Genomic DNA, 19,981 nt, shown 5'->3' on the forward strand with positions numbered 1-19,981 from the left:
CCATCCCACACTAGCATAATGGTCGACACAGCATAATCACGCGAACGTCGACGACGACGACGATGCCGATGCGGAGGACTATCGCGGAGTGTTCCCGCATCTATCGCTGCGCCGCGGTTGACTGGCTTGTTTTTCTGCTCACGAACCGTGGTACGCTGTGAATGGGGTCCCTGTTATATTTGCTTTCTTTTTTTTGGGCGCGCGCGATTGTCCCCAGCTCCCGTGCCCGGCTCTTCTCCCGGTCCCGATGGACGGAAAGAACCTACTTTCGCGCTAACTAAACATCCACCAAGTCAAATGCTGTGATCAAAGTAACGAGTTACTGAACCTCGCCACGGAGACATCTTGAATCAGTTATTGTTTTGGTTTAGTTCTCTCATTCAATTAAAATGTATTTAAATGGTAAAATCTTCTTAACTTATATAGTTATTTATGAATAATATGAAATTATTAATGTAGTTTGTGATGATAATTAGAAGAACTTCTTGTTTTAGTTTTATTTGGTTAATAGTTGAGCAACGATCAACAATTTGAATATGTATCTTATTACTAACAGTTAGAAAAGCGTATTTGCATAGCTTGAATAACAATTGCCAATAAAGGCATGTAAAATAACGTTCCAAAAAGTTAAATAACTTAATAAGAGTTTATTAAAAGAATTAAGATACAGCCTCATGAGGCTCATGACTTCGATCGAATGGATCCGATAGCATATATGTGTTTTTATACATATCGCGTCAAAGGAACCCAACGTTTGGAGTGAAAAAAAAGTTTAAATAATAATAAGTTCAAAAATCATAAATAGTAAATCAGTTATAAATTACTGACAGACAAAACAGGCACATACAGGTACAAACCGTAAAAAATATACATATAATAGTATAAATCTTTGTACAAAAATTACAACTTTACAACAGAAATACTAGTAAAGCTAAAAGAAGTTCAAGTTTTGTAAAAAAAATGCATTTTTCAAAATGATGAAAAACACAATTACTTACAGCGACTTTCAATTAAGCTATAATAACACTCTGTTTGAAAAATGTCAGGCTATGAGATGAATACGCCAACTTCGAGACGATACAATTACCGAGTTAACAGAATAGAAATCAAACAAACAAGAACCCCAAACCGAACAAATATTACATCATGGCACACTTTCCCTGCGAACACCAGCGCGAGGATGAGATGGCGCGGCGAAGAAGAGAATTAAAGAACGCCAAAGCTGCCCAAAAACCGGGGAAAACGGTCTTGCGTGGAGTTGATCCCGTGCGTCCCTGTTTGGTTTACTGTTTCACAACTCGTTGCGCGCGATGATGATGGTGATGATTATCTTGGGGGCCAGGCGCTTCGACGATGACGATCATAACGTTGAAGTCAGGCACGCCAGTGGAGAATAATTAATTTTGTAATGCCCTAAGCGCGACGCCGCCAGCCACCCCGGCCTTGTGCGAGCCCTGTTTTGGTATCGGGTTCTCTTTCCCGGTGGCCCTTTTTCCTATGCTTTCCTATGCTTACCTTTGGAGCAGCCCTCTCTTTTACACGGGTCCGAAGGCGTACCGTGCCTAACGAACCGCGAAGAACGCGTAAAACTGCGTCAACGGAACAGAAAAGCGCACGAAGAGGATAACACGATGAAGAAGCAACCACAACAAACCCACAAACCCGTGATGAATGATAGGAGCGAGGGGAAAAATGTGAAACAGTGAAAGAGGAACGACAACAATAACAAATGAAAAAAACGAAATACGAAACAGAGCAAAACAGTGATGGAAACGAGAGAAAGCAAAGAAAGAAAGCACGAAAGAGTAACAGATAAATACATGCAGCGGTGGATCGGTGAGCGAAAGAAGAAAGTATGTAGGTCAAACTGGTTACTGTTGCTGTTGGTTTTATTATTCTCATTGCATCCATTGCGCGGCGTGGAGCAGCAAAAAGTCCAAAGAAAAGAAAATCAAACCCACAAGAAATGCACGAAAGGCCAATCGCATGCACGAAGCAATCGAGCAGCGCGGAAAAGAGCATTGATGGCAATGATGATGATGCTGATGATGATGGGAATGAGATAAAATAACAAGAGAACAAGCTTTGCAGTGAAACAAGCTGATGCCCGGCCGCTTTCTTCCCGTGGGGGGGAAATGGGGTGGATCTCGAATGTCACGGTGGAGGAAAATTTACGTTTTACAATGGGTGAAAGTGCGGTGATCGTTGTGTTGTTTTTGGTGCATCCTTCCGACCGCACGACTGTTTCGATTACGGGAGTGGATTACGTCTTTCGATGGATCCCTTTCGGCAGATTATTACATTCTGCAATGTCAGTTATTTTTCAACTTCCTTTGTTTGCGCAGATTAGTTCAAAATGTTCTTCCAGTTTGTACCAGAAATATAATGAATTTAAAAAATACTAGCTTCTTGATGCAGTACACATTACCAAAAACTGTCATGTCATACACTTTTTCTGTAACGTTTATGCTCAGTAAAAAAAGAATGGTTAAGCCGTTTAAAATTTATAGAATAGTAAAGATTTCATGATACTGAGTTAACAATATTGAAATCATTTCGATTATCATTCCTAGAATAACTTTTCCACCATCAAGCTGATTACTGAAGACTTAGGTCCGTTCTGGAGGTTTAAAAATCTGTATTGGAATTTTTACATCATATACGACAACAAAGCAATGGAATTCCATACACATATTATTCATTCCGGAGATCCAATCCTTACCGGTCTTCATAGCAATCGTTCCGAACGGTGAGGTAATTGGTGAAAGCAGATAAAAAAACCATCCCACTCATCCATCACCGATGACAACCGACCATCGCAATTATGCACAGCATGTAAAAAATGCCGCTGGCACCTTAAAACGGCACGTATGGTCCCATTCTCTGCAGATTCACCAGGATATGGGCGAGTCATTGGGGACGTGCTTCCGTGGGGTGTCCTGAATTTCACGCCACAACCGGATCTGACGTCCGTGGACTTGATCGAAACCGTCGGGTGAAAGAATGTTCGCCGAACGAAGAAAATATAGCCAAAGAAAGCAAGGATAAACTGACCTGAAGCTGAATTATCATAACACGTTCGTCGAGCGGTTTTGACTGGTTAGCTAGTAAGGTTAATATTTTAATTATTTGCATAATTGGTGAAACAACTTGATTGATGAACAACTTGTGCCATTTACATGCAGCCCCCTGTTCGGGAAGTTAATCGAACGCATAAATGCAATTGACCGCAGGATATGCTGTAATGTAATATTACTTCTTGGTTACAAGTGTTGGTGAAAAAAAAGAAAACAAATAACTTCTTTAAAAACTGCATGGCACGACATTATCGATGTTTGTGTTTGTAAATTTATCATTAAATTAAGTTGTGCGCCTTTTTTCGAAAATCATTGCTCTCGTTTAAAGTGTAAATTCAAAAACCAATTAAATCTGTACCTGCTCTTGCATTAGTGATGTGATCTAAACTGGAAAACGCATGAGATAATCACCCAACTGCATCCAGCTGTATGTTGCAATAAAGAAACTCGTGCGCAATTACAGAAGAAAAGTAATTAAATCAGAAAAAAAAACAAAAATCCTCTAACGCAAGAAATCGAAATCGCACAAACGATTGCAAAACGGGCCTAAGAAACGGCCCCCATCGGAGGGACGCAGGCTGCAAAAAAAAGGGCAGCAAAAAGAAAGACGTGGAAAAACGGTGGAAAAGAAATGCTTAACTCAATTGAACCGTGCAAAACCGTGCGGTCATTATTTTGTAATTGTTTTCACAAATTTCTTTCATTATTACTTCACCCGGCCGCGGAGCGATCGGTTGGTTTGAAACGGAGAAGTGGGAGAAATCTGCCGAGGGAAAACAACGTCACCGCGTCAGTAGTGCAGTGTTTGGGTTAGTGAAGCGAAAAACAATACCAGCCCCGATCGGATCCATTCATCCACGCCTCGTGCGCCGTCTTGCAACGACTAAATGGGCGGCCCATTTCTCCAGCACGATCTTCAACGGTGTCACTTTGCCGGCGGACGATCAGTCGGGAAAGAAAGCAAGAAAGCTTCCCATCGAGCCGTGTGGTGATCGCGATCTGCTCTCTCGCTTCTTCTATCTTTTGAGTGGCTTTCTTTTTTTACTGTTTTTGCTCACTGTTTGCCATTCTCACTCCGACCAACGATGTGGTTTCGCGTTTTCCCATCGTCCGCCAGCGCCACAAATCTGGCCCGTTCCTTCGTTCACTTAACCTAAATTTCTTCCGCTTTCTAGTTTCGCTGCTCTCTCAGCCTTTGGTGCAGCAAGACGTGCTCTTTCTTTACTCTGGTAGCGCTTTCTTGAGGTGTACTTTCGTGCACCTCGACGGAACGATACACTACGATTGTTGATACGAATTGTAATAACTATTACATCGAATGCTTTTAACAAGTTTTTTTACTTGTTTAAGCTTGAACCTGTTTCTTGAATTATTGTAAATGTCATCTTTCCAACACAAAAGCCTGGAAACTAATACTAATTTACGTTTTCTAATTCAATTGTAGCTATGATGCTGGTAAAGTTTGGCATTTTTCGTTCGGTTTGGCATTTTTCGTTTCGTTTCGTTTCGTTCATTGTACATTGCATTGCGTGTGTCCTACCGTTTGCAAACATCTATCCTATAATGTATTTAATTAATTTGATATTAATCCATAGTCAACCAATTTTGACTCATTTCTTTCATGAAGAAACTGAAAAACATAACTAACACTAGAGAAAAAAAACAAAGGCTTTTGATGTGATACTGCTTGAACTAGAAGCTGTATGACCCGGAAAGTACACTTAGTACATAGGCTAACCATTACTCACGTGTAAATTGAACTCCCTCGTGGCTCACGTGGCTCGACAATTCGCTAAAGCTAGGGGTTATTAGTCGCTGTTGCACAACTAATGCTAACCTCCGTTCGGTTGCAATCGATGGAACGAAGGCGGGTGGGCTAGCATAATGATAATAACAGCGGAACGTATGCGATCGGGTGTCTGTTAGATGTTGAATATCGCAGAAAAAGAGTGATTAAATAATTGACTACATTCTCAAATACTTTGAAATAAGGGTTAAGGAAAATTTAAAATTTAAATCACTCTATAAAAATTAATAATGCTCATAGGGTTTAGCATATCTTGAATTGTTTAATCAATTTTGAATCAAATGAACACTTTCACCATGGTTTTGAAAGTAGCATAGTCTGCAAAAATAAAGGAGAATGGTACGTTTGCTTCCGTTCCGACATTCCAGTACCACCCTCAGTGTGTCGGTTAGTTAGCCTAACAATCAGGCAGCATAAAACGGGGAGGGAGTAAAATAGGTCAACGGCACCGAGCAAGGTCTTTCGGGCACCATAGCTCCACTGTTGTGCTGGAAGGTGCCCTCGGTTAAAGCCTCTCAAGTCGGTTACGCCATCACTTCACGGTCGAGTGACCGTTTCGCCATCGCCAGAACCATCTCGGGCTCGGAAAAGGGAGGAACGACTTCGCACGTTAGCTATTCCTGTATCGACGGGGCAGTTAAACGTATTACCTGGTTTTTTGTTGAACTTTGCGCTGGCAAATTCACTTCCGTTGCCATTCTCGTTTGCCGATGGGGTGAATAACATAGAGCCGAACATGATATTTTATGCAGATTCACACAGCATAAATACATTTTCCATTATGACGGTTACCCAACAAGCAGGTACTAGTGGATAACCATTTAAAATGTTGCAATTTAATACATAATCTTACTTGGTACAAATTTATGTTATTGTGGCAGATTTTTTCTGCCCATTATTATTGAGACAATTTCATCAAATGGCAATTACTCATAGCGCATTCACTGTCACCAGAGTGATTTAAGAAAAAAGAACACAAACGAACAGCTATAAAACCGTGGGCTGGTGGAAAAAGAAAGCCTTCGCCGCGGGATTTCTCGTGCCTCTTATCAACATCAGGCGATCGCGTAAGTGGCACAGCGGCCGCCAGAACGCACGTTCGCCGATTTCGCGAGCAACGGGTTCCGGAGTGACGACACGCCACGCGCATCACCTTCCGTGCAATGTGACCACCGATGACGATGCAACGTGATCTGCTGAATGCAGAGTGTCCAGTGAGTGTAGGTAGTATCACAATGCAAGGTGTTGTTCGACCAATTGGCACACGTCCTTGCCGCAAATGGAAGTCGTGTACAAAATGTAGAAAAAAATTTCAAACGATTTTTATCAAGTGTTACATAACATATGTTATCAAATATTGTAAATTGTGGAATTGGAAAAAGAACATAAAATCACATTGTCTGGAAAAGAACTATGCATTCTTTGAAACCAAATGGGCTTCATTATTTTGAGGAAAACGGTACTACATAATTTTTTACCAACTGTCGATTTTACTATATATACGAAGTCGCTGTGCGAATATAATAAATTAAGTATTTCCATCATCCTCAGCCTTATGAGTGCAAATGTAAAAAGCGATCCTATTTATAAATATAACAGCAACTTGAAGATATTCCACCTTGTGATAAAGGAAATGAAAATTGAAAAGATCGTATTTCATATTTTTAGTAAAGTGAGTGTATTTCATACGTAAATTTGATACAAATTATACAGTAAACATTTGTTATATAAGAACATCGTATGTCTATTTCATTTGAGTGTTTTTCAATATCCCGTGATATCGCACCGATATTATTGTTCCTGTTTTACTTTTCCCTTCCATACATTCTATGTGTAAGACGTAAGGTTAACGTAAATAAAATATTTTGTTCAGCATCCGAAGTTTCAACTTTTACGCGTTACCTCTTGCATACAAGATGATTATGTTTCGCTGGTTTTCAAGTGTGGGCGCTACATAGGACACCATCCGAGAGTGATATAACTACGATGGCTAAGGGCGTTAACAATATCGGGAGCAAAAAAATACAAGAAATGTAGCAATGCGTACCACGGGAAGAACCATGGAACAAACGTGTGTCTCAGAAATAAATCTGAACAGCGACTGGAACAGTAACAAAACTTTCGATAAACTTGAAAATGACACAACATAAGATAAGGCCACCTTTATGCTTCGCACATTCCAACCGATTGAAAGACTTTTTTACCCGCTTTTCGCTCGTTGTTTGCCTGTAGAAATTTCATTTCTCTTATGTTTGTCTTTAAATGTGCAGTATGTTTTCTAAAAAGTTTCAGTTGAATATTTTTCTCACCAGAAGTCCTTGGATGCGTTGGGATTGAGTCAGAAAGAAAGGTAAAACGTTGTTTAGTTTTGTTTGCATCTTTTCATTTTTATTCTCATGTTTCATGATTTGTTTTGTATAAAAATATAATAAATAAAAAAGGGACTATCCTTCGTCAGCATCGCAGACACTTATATAGGTAAAGGAGCGCTGCTGATTTACCGTAAACTCTTACGTAGATATATTTTTATAAAAAAAAAACGAGAACTGCACGTTACTCAACACTTGCTGTTGGTAACAGGAATCGGTCACCAACTAGGATGTATCGTTAACTGTAGCAATTAACCAATGACGTACTCGTTTTCACGTGGTGAAACGCGCTGCTTTTAATAGAAAACTTAAATATCGATCAAATAATCAGGTTGGTTATACTAATAATCATTTGCGTTCGGTAATAGTAAGAAGAAGCAAAAAAAAACAAACTAGCGAAAAGTAAATGTAAAAACCAAACAAAAATAACACGGAAACGTGCGTTTCATTCGCCAACGCACATTCGTCGGCAAAGAATCGTCTCATTGGGAATAATAGTCAGTTGTAAAAGCAATTAAAATACGAGTAAAACCCCCGAAAAATTGAGGTTTTCCATTGAGCCTGGGATAAAGCTGCAGGATCACGATCATCATCACCTTGTCCCTGGGGGGTTCATTTTTTATCTTACACATTTTGTATGTGTTCTGTGTTTTTGTTTGTTTGTTTTATGTGTAGTACGTACGAGTGTATAAAATAGTTCCAAACCTACGATATCACATTTCCGAAAAAGTTTGCTCCTCCGGTTCAATTTATGATCCTTTTTTTCCATTTGTAGACATTTACATAAATTTTATCTTATTTTACTGTTCACTTATCCTAATTTCTTTTTACATCCCCTCAACGCTGTCGTTTAGGGGTTGTTTTAGTGTAATAAGAAATATTTGATAAAAAATATGTTCAGTTTAATATTACCTCAAAATTGGTTCGCCCTCAATGCAAAATGCAGTAAAGAACGAGGCATCTCCCTCCATCCGATCCTTTCGAATCCATCGAGTTTGTTTTCTTCCTAATCCATAGACTCTTTTGATATATTGATTAATATGCGTACAGTTACGAGTAATGTTTTTTTTTCACTTACAGCTATAGTTTTTCTCCGTCGCACTACACTCTAGGATAATCTTCCCTGAAGATAAAACTCATGTCACTTCACTCCACTCTACAGTATCTTACATATGTGCACATCGTGAAGAGTGCCACGGTTTCGGTACTCTACCCTTCCGCGCATTTGATTCCCTTGTTTAACCAGTATTCTGTATTGTTTTTTATGTTTATGTTTTCGTTTGTATCTCCCTAATTCATTTAAGCGAACCACAATCCATGGGTCTGCGTATATGTGTGATTCCTCATTTCCTTTTTACAGTTTCTATTACGACTGCACACTTTTGCATGTCGCTGCCGTCGTTTAGAGTTTATAATATACGAAGAAAAAACGAATTCTGCAATTTTGCTAGCATTGTTTTGTAGCCTTTCCGTCTTCTTATTCTTCTTCGACTTCTGCTCCTCTAATACCTATTCTGATCGATGTATAAATATGTTTTGATGTAGTTCGGTTTTCACATTTACAGTTCTGCTTCAGTGTTTAACACCTTTGTTTTTGTATTTAAAAAAAAAAGAAACTTACCACCTATGCATATTCTGCCGTCACGCGGGACCGGCATCGCTTCGCTGCGGCGCGTGGTGCCGATAGTTATTCGGTGAAAAATGCAAAGGGAATATATTTACCCTTCCCTTCACCGTAATAAGCTTCCAGCGATTTTGATTGGTTTTTCTACAAACACATATTATGCGTGCCTAACAGCTAGTTTAGCAAGAAAGAGAAAAAAGGGGTAAACGTTCATCTGCAGATCATCCAGTGATCGTGTTCCTTTACCACCCTCCTTTCTTCCCTCTGCCTCTTCATAAAACATTTGCATCTCTTTCTCCGGGCGCTTTCTTCTGGCCACAAGTGATTCACTTGCTAGCCGAGAAAGTAAGATAATAAAAAAAAGGACTGCGCTTGGTTGGAAGAAACAAGCCGAAACCATTTCACTTGACGCAAGCTCAAAGCCATCTACACACCATCGTTTGGACGGCTCACACACCTGGGAAGGTAAAGAAAGCACACGAAGCGAGGGAAAGATCAAAAGACGGCAAGAAATAAGTGGCGAAGCGTTTCAACGGCGGGCTTTCTCTTCGAACAAACACACACACACACACGTGTGGAGGAACTGCCCCGAACGATACGCCTTTCTCCCGCAGGGCGCGAAGAAAGAAGGAAAGAAAAAAGAGTGAACAACACACATAAAATGTTGTCGCAACTTTCTCCCAAGGCCCGATACGCTCGCCTTCTCTTCCATGCCATCGCCTTGCGTGCGCGTGCGAACAAGAAAAAAATACACCGTGCCCGTGCCGTCTTGCGAGATCGTGAGATCGAGAAATTCCACCCGGATCGACTAACCCACTAACATAAATGGGGGGACGCTATAGCCCGCGGGGGGGGACCCCTTTCCCTTGAGGGAGACTTGAGTTAAGGAATGCTTGCCGCCTGTGCTCGTGTACGGCCTACTATGGATGCCTGCATCGATTCGTTTCCCTGCTTCGTGTGCTTCAGCTATCAGGAACTAGGAACCGAGGCCGAGAGCCGGGCCACACTACTGGGCGGCCGCGGTCACGCCGAACCCGCTGCCGGCGGTGTTCGAGATCATGTTCTTGATCGTGGCCACCTCCGACTCGAGCCGGGCCAGCTTCGACTGCAGGTGGATGTTTTCCTCCGCCTTCTTGCTGATGACGACCGACGCCGGGATGGAGGTGATCTTGCCGGGGGGGCCATTGCCGGCGGCCGGCGGTGACGTCGGCAGGGGCACCATCATCTTCTGCTCGGCCTTGGTCGGCCACTCGTTGGTGGAGATGCCGGAGTCGCGCTCGTCGGACGACCCACCGTCACCGTCGTCCCAGGCGGGCGAGCTCGACCGGAGCGCCACCGGTTCCTGCTTGATGTTCTGCAGCGCCAGCAGGGCCGTCGCCGCGTCCTTGTCGCCCAGGTGCGTCTTGTGGCGCAGCTTCACCGGCAGCAGGCTGCTGTTGCCGTTGACGTGCTCGTGCAGATCGCGATGATCGCGCACGTCCGGCTCGTCCTCGCCACCCGATGTGCTGCCGGTGCTCGCCACCGACGGTGCTTGCGGCGGGCTGGCGGCGCTGGTACTCGCGCTGCTGCTGGCCGGCCCATCATACATCGGGGATGGTGCCCGGCGGCTCAGGTTGAGCACGTTCGCCGTCAACAAAGCGCTGGCCAGCTCGGTTGTGGAGCGTGGCGGTGACACGGAGTACAGTCCAGCCGCACCACCCGCCGTGCTGCTTGCGTAGGCCGCCACGGCTGCCGCTGCCGTCGTGAGTGGGTACGGAAGCTGGGCACCGGCCGCGGCTGGGAGCGCCGTCGAGGAGCTCGGCGCGTAGGGGGAGCTCGCGCCGACGACGAAGTGCGGATGGGGCGCAAGGTGATGCAGCGGGTGGGCGTGTGGGTGGTGGTGATGCGGGTGATGGTGCGGAGAGTAGTGGTGCGGGTGCGAGTGGGCCGCCAAAGGATGCGCCGGAGGCGACCGCGACGGGCTCGTGCTGGAGATGCTCGTTCCCAGCCCGGACGAGGGTGGAGTGCCGGGCGAGGAGACGGCCGAAACCGTGCTGGGGCTGGTGGTGGTGGTAGGGGAGCCGAAGCGTGGAGCCGCCGACGAGGCCACCATTGCGTGCTGCGGACCCGGCGATGGCGAACGCTCGTCACGGTCGAGCTCATCACCGTTCGCCGAAACCAACACTCGATGGTGATGGTAAGGATGGTGTTGCTGCTGTTGCTGTTGCTGCTGCTGCTGAAGATGCTGATGATGCTGAGGGTGGTGCGCATGGTGGTCGATCACGGACTCCCGGATAACCTCCCGCGGATGATGGCTGTAGTGATGATGCTGCTGCTGTTGCTGCTGATGCTGATGATGATGCTGCTGCTGCTGCTGATGCTGTTGCAGCTGCTGCAGGTGATGGTTGTCGTCTCCGTTGCGTTCGTTCAGCTCATGCCGGATCGGACTACGGCCGCTACCCTGCTCGGCATGGAGGGACCCCTTCTCGCCCAGCACTCGCTCGTACTCGATGATCGTGCCATTGCGGTAGATGTGCATTGGCGAAAGGTAAGTTGTTGTGCCCGGAGCGTTCGCTCCCGAGCCTGCCGTGCCGTTCGTGTGCTGGATCGCACCGTGCTGGATGAGGGCGCTGGCGGTCGCGGCCGGTGGTGGTGACTCTACGTTCGGGTTCGCGTGGATAACCGGAGCCTGTTGCGAGGACGGAGCGCTTCCCGCACCGGAACCCGCCCCGTTTGCCTGCACCACCGCTAGCAGCGACTGCTGGAGGTGCGAACCGAGGCTGCCGGCCGGGGTGGAACTGGTGGCCACCTGTGGCGGACTGTGCGGGGACGAAGCGCGACCGTTCGAGCGCGACGGTGACTGGCGGGAGGGACTGCGCGAGTGCGGGTACCCGATCGTGGATCCGCTCGGGGACGTGGTCCGACCGCCGGAACCGGCCGCCGCACTGCCGTTGGCCAGCTTGACGCGCTTGGTCGAGCTGAGCACCTGCTCGTTGGTCGGCAGCGTGGCCATGATCTGGTCGACGCTGACCAGGTTCTCGCCGCAGATGTTGTACTTGCTCTTGATCGCGTCCAGCTGCGCCTTCAGCACGTGGTTCTCCTTCGTCAGCTCGACGACGCGCTGCTCGAGCACCATGTCGTTGAAGCGGCGCTTCTCGCGCGACCGCTTCGCCGCCTCGTTGTTGCGCCGCCGCCGGTCCCAGTAGCTGTCGTCCTTCTTGTTGTCCGGGATGAACTCGCGCTGCTTGCGCTGCGAGAACAGCTCCTTGCGCTTCAGGTGCGCCGCCAGCTCGTAGCCGTTCTGCGGGAACTCCGACTCCGACGACGTGTGCGGGCTGGCGCGGCCCGAGCTGTTGCTGTTGCTGCTGTTGTTGCTCATCAGTAAGGCACTGTGGGCTAGAGAGAGGGACACAGAGAGAAAGAAAGAGAAAACAAACACAAAACGGTCAAACATGGGAGCAAAACATTTCGAACACGTGGTTGAATGGAGGCGCCTGGTGCTTTTTGTAAACAAACAACATAAAAGACCCACAAAACGAAATGATAAAAACACTTACCAGGCATGTTGGAGTTAGAGTTGTGGTTCTGGCCGGGTATTTCCCCGTTCAGCGGCGAACCGTTTTGCTGTCGCGTTACGAAATCCGCCACCATCATACTAGAATTGCTCGGGACGGGTGAATCTAGCTGCACTAGTGCATCTGTGGAGGACGTAGAAAAGACAGAAAGAAAGAGAGAAACATCAGTAACATGATTAACATTATTAAATGTAATTAATACTAAATACATCAATTGAAGTACTTGAATTAAATTAGACCCTGGTTCACCTTCAATAATTTATTGACACACTTCACCCCACCGATCACGTTTGCGAAAGTGAGTTGAGTGATCCTCAAAAGAACACACACTCAATAAATAATATTTACAAGCAACAACAACGTCAACAGCAACCTGTTCTTCTCGACTTCGTTCGCGGGCAAACAAATAAACAGCTCAGCCCATCGTGAAGGTCTCTCTCTCTCTCTAGAGAAACTCGTTTATTCACAACGATGGGCCGGCACGTGAACGCAACATGTGACAATAGTTGTTATGATCGAACGAGCGCTGGAATGCGCCACGAGAAACAACAACTCTAAACCGCCATCGTCATCATCGGCATCATCGCCATCAGGTGAATGCGATGCTCGTGTTGTGCTATCGGCTTTTTTTCCCCCCCGGGATTGTTGTGAACACGTTTTGCTTGCTTTTTTCTTCCTCCCTCGTAAACGTGCCGTTTACGTTCTTACCGGGTGGTTTTCCATCGCCCCAATGCATTTCTAACGCGAAGGTGTAATACGCAAAAGAATTCAGATCGCTTCTCTTTGGAGAGATTGTTTTGATGTTGTTTACGATGTCTTACATATATTTTTCAATAGCAAAAGATGTTGCAAATTGATAAGGCTCTGCTATTTAAAAGGGCATCATAAAATATATAATTGTAAATGAAAGCGACACACATTCAAGAGAAAAAATCAAATGGAGGAAATATCCCAACCTTTGCTAAAATTAGCACTGCTTCTGTGTTTATATCACTGAATAAGTTTCTACCGAATGAAGCCTTTGTTTTTCCTAATCAGACCACTCCCCACTTTCCATCCGCGCTAACTTATCAGACGTCTCGTCGCATTACGCAACGCTGCCCACCCTCGCATAAACAACCAGAATGGCGCGCATGATAATTCTTCTACGACGCGTGGTGTTTTTTCCTCCCCCCCCTTTGCCACGATTTTTTCATTTTTGTCTAACTCCGGCACAACAGGAAACGTGACGCAACAAATCCATAACACGCCACGGCCGTGACGCTTCTTCGCGTCAGTTGTTGCCATTCTTGGAGGCTCGCGCAAACAATTTTCATGAATCAAATGTCGTCGTCGCAATCGCGCTCGCGCTTATCAGTCAGAGTCCGGGAGCAGGCCGGTTTCTTGACTTTTTCCTTCTTCTGCTACTATTTTACTTCGCGGCCTTGCTCCCTTTCTAACGTCTAACGGTACCACTTGCCCCCGCCCCCTTTGGAAGGGGTGTTCATAGTTTGGTTCTTATCGCAATCGGCGTATATCTTTCGATGACAAATTGCGTTTGTAGTGGAAGGGGCAGATGGTTGGGGAGGCCAGAAAAAAAAAATACGCAAAGCTACAGGATAATGCCATAGCGCCATGTTCCCGCATCGGTTCTTGAATTTTCAAGGAAAAACTTTCCCTTTTTCAACAATTCCTTTTATAACTGTTACCGAGAATCCAGCTCCTCAACTAAGTTATTCGAAACCATTTTTAATACGCATATCAACATGCTTTCCGAACGGAAGCTTATTGCGCAACAGAACGTTGCTGCGTAGCGAGGAATTTCCTTAAATCGGAACGAATAATAACAATATTTACCACCTTGCTTTTGCGTCGCCATTACAGAATTTTGTTGATCCAGATCGCCGTACTGCGACTTACTGCCAACCCTCTTGCTTTCATGACTTAATTTGGTTGATTGTGTGATGCATTTGTGGTACAAATGCTACATATCAATATCAATAATGTAAACGTTTGATATAGCAAACATTCTCATGGAGGTGATAGGTGGTGACTCACTGGTCAACCGCACTGGTAATACATTTTTCAGCTGAAGTACTCCGGAAGGTAAACGGAAGCTTTCACCTGATGTTTGCCATATCTCTTTGATTTTCTATCTTCTCGAGACGATTTTCCCAATGAGTCACCTTCAACTTTCAGCCAGTTAATACTGGACGCGCGAATCATCAAAATCAAACACCACAGGAATGTCAAGCGTCTTCCATGTTCCTTCAAGTTTAGTAGCGTGGTTATCTTGCATTTTATTTAATGAAGACGCCATCTTTTAAAAATCTCTTCAATAGAATACCGAACCGAAAGGAACGAAAACAAATGCAACATTAAGTTAAGCAAATGGCACACTGGAACAGTATGAAATATGTGTAAAAACAAACTGAAATTTGAATGCCAAGGGTTGCATTCGATTCCACGTCGAACGGTGTTCATCTGATCTGATATCACCCGGTCTTTCGACGATTGACCACCACAGATGGAATGTTCTCGCAAAAATTCCATCATCCCCTGCCAAACCTGTTGAACCTGTCGTGCAGAAGCTGTACCCGAAAATTCCAAACAACCCCAAAACAGGTACAAGCGCTCCCCATTTGCGTATCGCTTCGCAGAAACGTCAAAATTACGTCATTCTGATCGCGCACGTGCACTAAATATTGCCGAATGGCGTTTCGTTGCCCTCTTCCTCGCGCCACAAGCGGATGATGATGATGATGATGACGATGATGATGTTTCCCAGCGATTAGCGAGATCGAACGACGGAAGAAGATGCGGGCGCCTGATCTCGATCGCGAGAGGATCGTGTTTGGAGATGGATCCATCCTCTAGCGAACGAAAGAGAGGGCGGCGTGTTAATTTATTATTCCACGCATTCACCCCCACCATCCACACACCTCCCTTCCCCCATCGATGGTGTGGGGGAAGCTTGTTTTGGCTTGCACGACCGCGCACGAGGTAAACCACCTTCGATTCGAACCACCACCGCCAGAGCCCGATGGCCCCGCACTCTGCCTTCACGTAGTTCATGGTTCATTCGCGAGTAGTTTGTTTTCCTCCATCTTTTTTTCCTCCGCTCCTCTACATTGGGTGCGCTTGTGTGTGCAAAACACATCTGACAGCCGCCGGGTAGGATCGGAGGGATTTTTCGTACCGATTCGCGCAAATGGCGTCGCTGACCGACCTTGATCGCGCGTGGAAACGCGTTTCTCGTTTTTCAACCATCGCTTTTTGTTTTGTTTGGTATTTTTTATTTCTTACGAATTTGGTTCTCCATCCCAAGCGCAGTTATGATGTGTTGAAAATGGTTTGCCTACGTTTCGGGTGCTTATCGAGTTTGCAACAAGCCAATTGATTATATCACAGGCAACAAACACATTTGAAACCCAAATAAAAAAAAAAACAAAATTTTAACTATTTTTTTTTTCTTTTTGTCAAAACCACTCCAGTTGATGATGTTCTTATCTCCACTGCTCGCTTCATTCCTGCTTGAAAAAGTAAACAATGTCCTTATAAAACAAAACCCACCCAAACAATTGGAATACCCACAACACTTAATGGTGGGAAAATGGATGAGCCGCACATTGTCCGACCACCCCTCAGATATTCGGACAGGAAGGAACAAGTTCTAACGTGTCCGACGCAAGTGTGGCATAATGTTGCAGAATGGTTTCGTCAGCGATAAATGTTGAAGCATCGGTACACGTGTGGAGCAAACGAAAAGGAAAACCAACCACAAACGGAAAGACGTGGTGTGTGTGTGCGTGCCCAGAACGTTACGCTCACGAAAAGGTTGTTGATGATGAAATCAATCGAAAATTGCCTCACTTTTCGGGGTCAAAGAAACGAAATGAGGCGAATGTGCTTTGGTTTTTCTCTTCCCGGCGCCTTGTTGCATCGGATTTTGGTTAGAACTTCCCCTGGTGGCGAAAATGTAATAATCATAATTGCCACCGCACACAGCACCATGACTCACGGAGTGGAGGCTGACGGGATCGGGGTGGTTGGAGGGGTGATGTGTAATCGCACCAAGAATCGCTGGGTGTTTCACAATATTGGGCAAAAAAACCAAACCACCGACCACGGTGTGCACGGGAGAACAACAACAACAATCATCACCGTAACCATCGTCATCATCGGCAGCAGCACTGGCCACGTTCTACCGTCCGCGTACATTGACCGAAGAGCGTGGCAGATGACGTCAGAGACGGCGTTCTGGCCCGCGGTGGCGCTGAATGTCCAACACACCACACCGACACGGCAACCATTTCACGGACAATAACAAGATAATTCGATTCGAGTGCCGGGAGCGGCGGCGGCGAGTGAGCGTGAGTAAATCATCCGCAATCGCCACCGTCGGCCCTTCTGGCCAATCGTACACGATTAGCTCAAGAAGGGTCCGTGAGAAAGTGAGAATTATTCCGTCCATCGAGCGCTTTGGGGAACGGGCCAAGGGACCGCGGGACGTGTCCTCCAAATGGATGGCCGATGGCCTAGCGACGAAACACAAACAAACACGGATGGCGGAGCGAAACGAGGCCAACATTGTAAGTGGACTATTGACGTGTGAAACTAAAATGTGCTATAAGGTGCTTTATAGAAAGGTTCTATCGGTTGGCCATGGCACGCCAAAGCGCAAGGGTGTATCGATCGACCAAGTCGTACACCGAAGCGGGTTTGGGCAGAGAGGATGGGGATAAGAGGTCACAGTTCATCGCGCCATCGCGTTGTCGTCGTAAACAAATCGTTGCCGTATGAGAGCGAAAACAAAAAACATTTTCAAATCTGTCACATCATCGGCCATCGGCCTCGACCACGCGCGGTTCGGGATTGGATGAACTCAATCCCAATGCGTACGAGTGAAACAGCATGCTGGCGAGGGAACGAGCGAAAGAGATAAAAATGAAACGGGATACGGATGATGTACGGGCGCGGAGAATGGTGGAGCACCATTTCTTACGCAACTGATAAGCCACTACCAACACCTACACGGGCCTACAATAAACACCCCAAGCGGATCCTAGCGGTTCTCGAAAAGTCTCGAATGTTCCGAAAGGGCACCCAAAGAGTGTGTCGCAGTTGATCCGAAAAAGTCACTACGAAAGATCATCTGATCGATCGTTCATCCCGGGTGCTGCACGGGTGCGGGACGGGATCAGGAACGTGGCCTGCACACGCGTTCATCGATGACACAATCTCTATTTTCATCCACCTTTGAAGCACGCGTCCCCAAATGCAAATGGCCTCGTACTTTGTTGCGACGCACGCGGGTTTCCGACTGGCGCACACCAAGCAAATCCCCCGTGATGTCAAAAGGGCAGTGTGTCAACCGTGTGTTATCAGCTGGACCACGAACGGTACGCACACTCGATCGAAATCCTATCACCGTTACGTACGGGCTGGTCAACGATCTAGTCGATTATTTTTTTATTAGAAACACATCAAGGACATCACACAACTACCTGATCGCACAATGATGGTCATGAGATACGCAAAGCTGATCGTACCAGATCAAAGCAGTTCGGACCGAATTGTCGTGTGTGAATTCCCTCTATCCGTTTCGAATCCGGCTATAAACATTATCGCACAAGGCTTGTCCAAAGATTCTCTTTATGCCAGTAGAAATGGTACACACGACGTTACCAACCGGACGATCAAACAGATTCATCCCGCCCCAACGAGGAGGTGAGGTAATACGGAGAATCTGATGCAACTGTCCCATTCGCTGACTTCGCTGACGTGCGCGGAACGGTTTTCCGCAATATTACCATACTCTGACTCAGCACAATCAAAGCCCGGTGTAAAATGGTTACAAAGAACAGTCGAGCTCAAGAAACCCCACTTTGTTAAGAGATTGTGTGATTGTGTGAAAAAAAAGCGTTGTAAATCATTTGTGTGAAAACTCACTCTTTTTCTCAGAACGATGAGCAGCAGCACTTCCGTTGGGGCTGATTTTGAACGTCGTACCGTCGATCGACAGCGACAAGGTGTGTGTTTGTGTGTGGTTCGGTTTACACTTTTCTTAGGCCCACTCTTCAGAATGGTCCACTTTTCCACCGCGTAGAGTAAATCCTTGTGACTTGGCCTTTTTTTTGCGTTTGTTGTGTAAAAAACTTCTTTACCGTACAGCCTTAATTTTTTTACGGCTTATAAATTCAATACACTTCACAATTCACGCACAACTTGGTGTTTGTGGATGCGGCTTTCGTTTCCCAGAGCCACACACTTGCTCGTCACGATTATTCCCCTCAGACTTGTTGCGCCTCGTCGGCTTCCGATTTCTTCTGATGACCCACTTCTGTTTTCTTGCCTCCTCTACCTTTTCCGCAACGGACCACAGAAACAACGATCACACTTCAAACGTGGCGACTCTTACGCTCGCGTTTCGCTCGGAAATTTATTCCGCACTACAATTTAATATTCACAAGGCAATTATAATTTTCTATTCCGATGCCACCTTCACTAGGCGTTAGAAATTCGACACTTCAATGTTGTAGTAAATGCAGTTGCATCCGGAACTTCGCACGAACTATACGTACTTTTCACACCGAATCTCTGGCCGAACACAAAATAGAGCGCCAACAAATTACGGTTTCTGCTTGCTGTATCTTTTTATTTCACGCTCGAGCGTTGTGTATTTGATGCTGCACCAAAAAGCGGCTCTCTGTGCGCTCCCTCTCTCTCTTTTTAACACACTCCGGCACTGCACCGCCAGTTGAATGCACTTGTGTCTGGGCGCACGCGGACCACGGACAACGGGCTGGTCTGGCCCACGGTCACGGTCGGTTATGCGTCGCTCTGTAGGCGTTGTAGCCTACGGCGCTAGCAGCCAAGGTCTTCCTAGATTGGAGCTGGCGAGACCACTTCACCACCACCACCCGCTCGAGAGGATGCTTTTTTTTGCGATGCACCTATGGTGCACCAAGCGTTCCACCGGGACGGTTTTGATTCGAAAGTGCCAAACACTTCTCACAATTCACGTTAACAACTCAAATCGTATCTCCTCTATATGCCGTAGGGAAATAACTTTCGACGTTATTTGGGGTCGGCTACTATGTTGGGTAATGCACTGTAATTTCACTAGAAAAATATTTTCTTCCGTACGAACGCGATCACCGTTTTGTTTGCGTTTAGCGTTTGTTAACTGTTTGCTCTCTATTTTCTTCCAATCTCGAACTGTCGAGGACCGACGGAGAAGGCTGGCGCCGCTTTTTCACGTCTGCTCCGGTTGCGAGTTAGTACAAGACTAGCCGGGTTCGAATCCGGCACAACGGCAGGAAGCATCCGCGCCGTCGAACCGCACGCGTTCGCAGAACTCACCCGAAGCCGGGGCACTCAGCTCGCGGGCGCCCGAACGCGCCACTCAAACTGTCTGGTCGAAAGACGCGCACTTACCCTTGCGTCGAACAACCTCTTTTCATACCGCGTTTCCATTCCACGAATTATTCATTGCGCGTCAGGGTGTTGTATGGCCTGCCTCCCCCAAGGGGGAGGGTGGATCTTCAAACGACCATAACTTCTAAACT

The 19,981-nt window shown here is 46.1% G+C and overlaps 1 protein-coding gene across 1 annotated transcript; it reads right to left on the minus strand.

Annotated features, from left to right (window-relative positions):
• Positions 1 to 9,144: 9,144 nt before the first annotated feature.
• On the minus strand, positions 9,145 to 18,495 carry LOC131282593 (LIM domain-containing protein A-like). The gene is made up of 4 exons (XM_058312098.1): positions 18,363 to 18,495; positions 12,414 to 12,554; positions 10,464 to 12,252; positions 9,145 to 10,427 (listed from the first exon to the last, which is right to left on the minus strand). Exons 2-4 carry the CDS (start codon positions 12,508 to 12,510, stop codon positions 9,884 to 9,886), a joined length of 2,430 nt encoding a protein of 809 aa, XP_058168081.1. The 5' UTR covers positions 12,511 to 12,554; positions 18,363 to 18,495; the 3' UTR covers positions 9,145 to 9,883.
• Between the last annotated feature and the right edge of the window lie 1,486 nt (positions 18,496 to 19,981).

This window comes from Anopheles ziemanni, chromosome 2 (genome assembly GCF_943734765.1).
Source record: "Anopheles ziemanni chromosome 2, idAnoZiCoDA_A2_x.2, whole genome shotgun sequence".
Classification (NCBI taxonomy): domain Eukaryota; kingdom Metazoa; phylum Arthropoda; class Insecta; order Diptera; family Culicidae; genus Anopheles; species Anopheles ziemanni.

Coding starts and splice junctions, on each gene's coding strand:
- LOC131282593 (XM_058312098.1), bottom strand. CDS start 12,510: ATGATGGTGGCGGATTTCGTAACGCGACAGCAAAACGGTTCGCCGCTG. Junction 12,253..12,413: donor CTCTAACTCCAACATGCCTG/GTAAGTGTTTTT, acceptor CCCTCTCTCTAG/CCCACAGTGCCTTACTGATG. Junction 10,428..10,463: donor CGCCGGGCACCATCCCCGAT/GTATGATGGGCC, acceptor CGCGAGTACCAG/CGCCGCCAGCCCGCCGCAAG.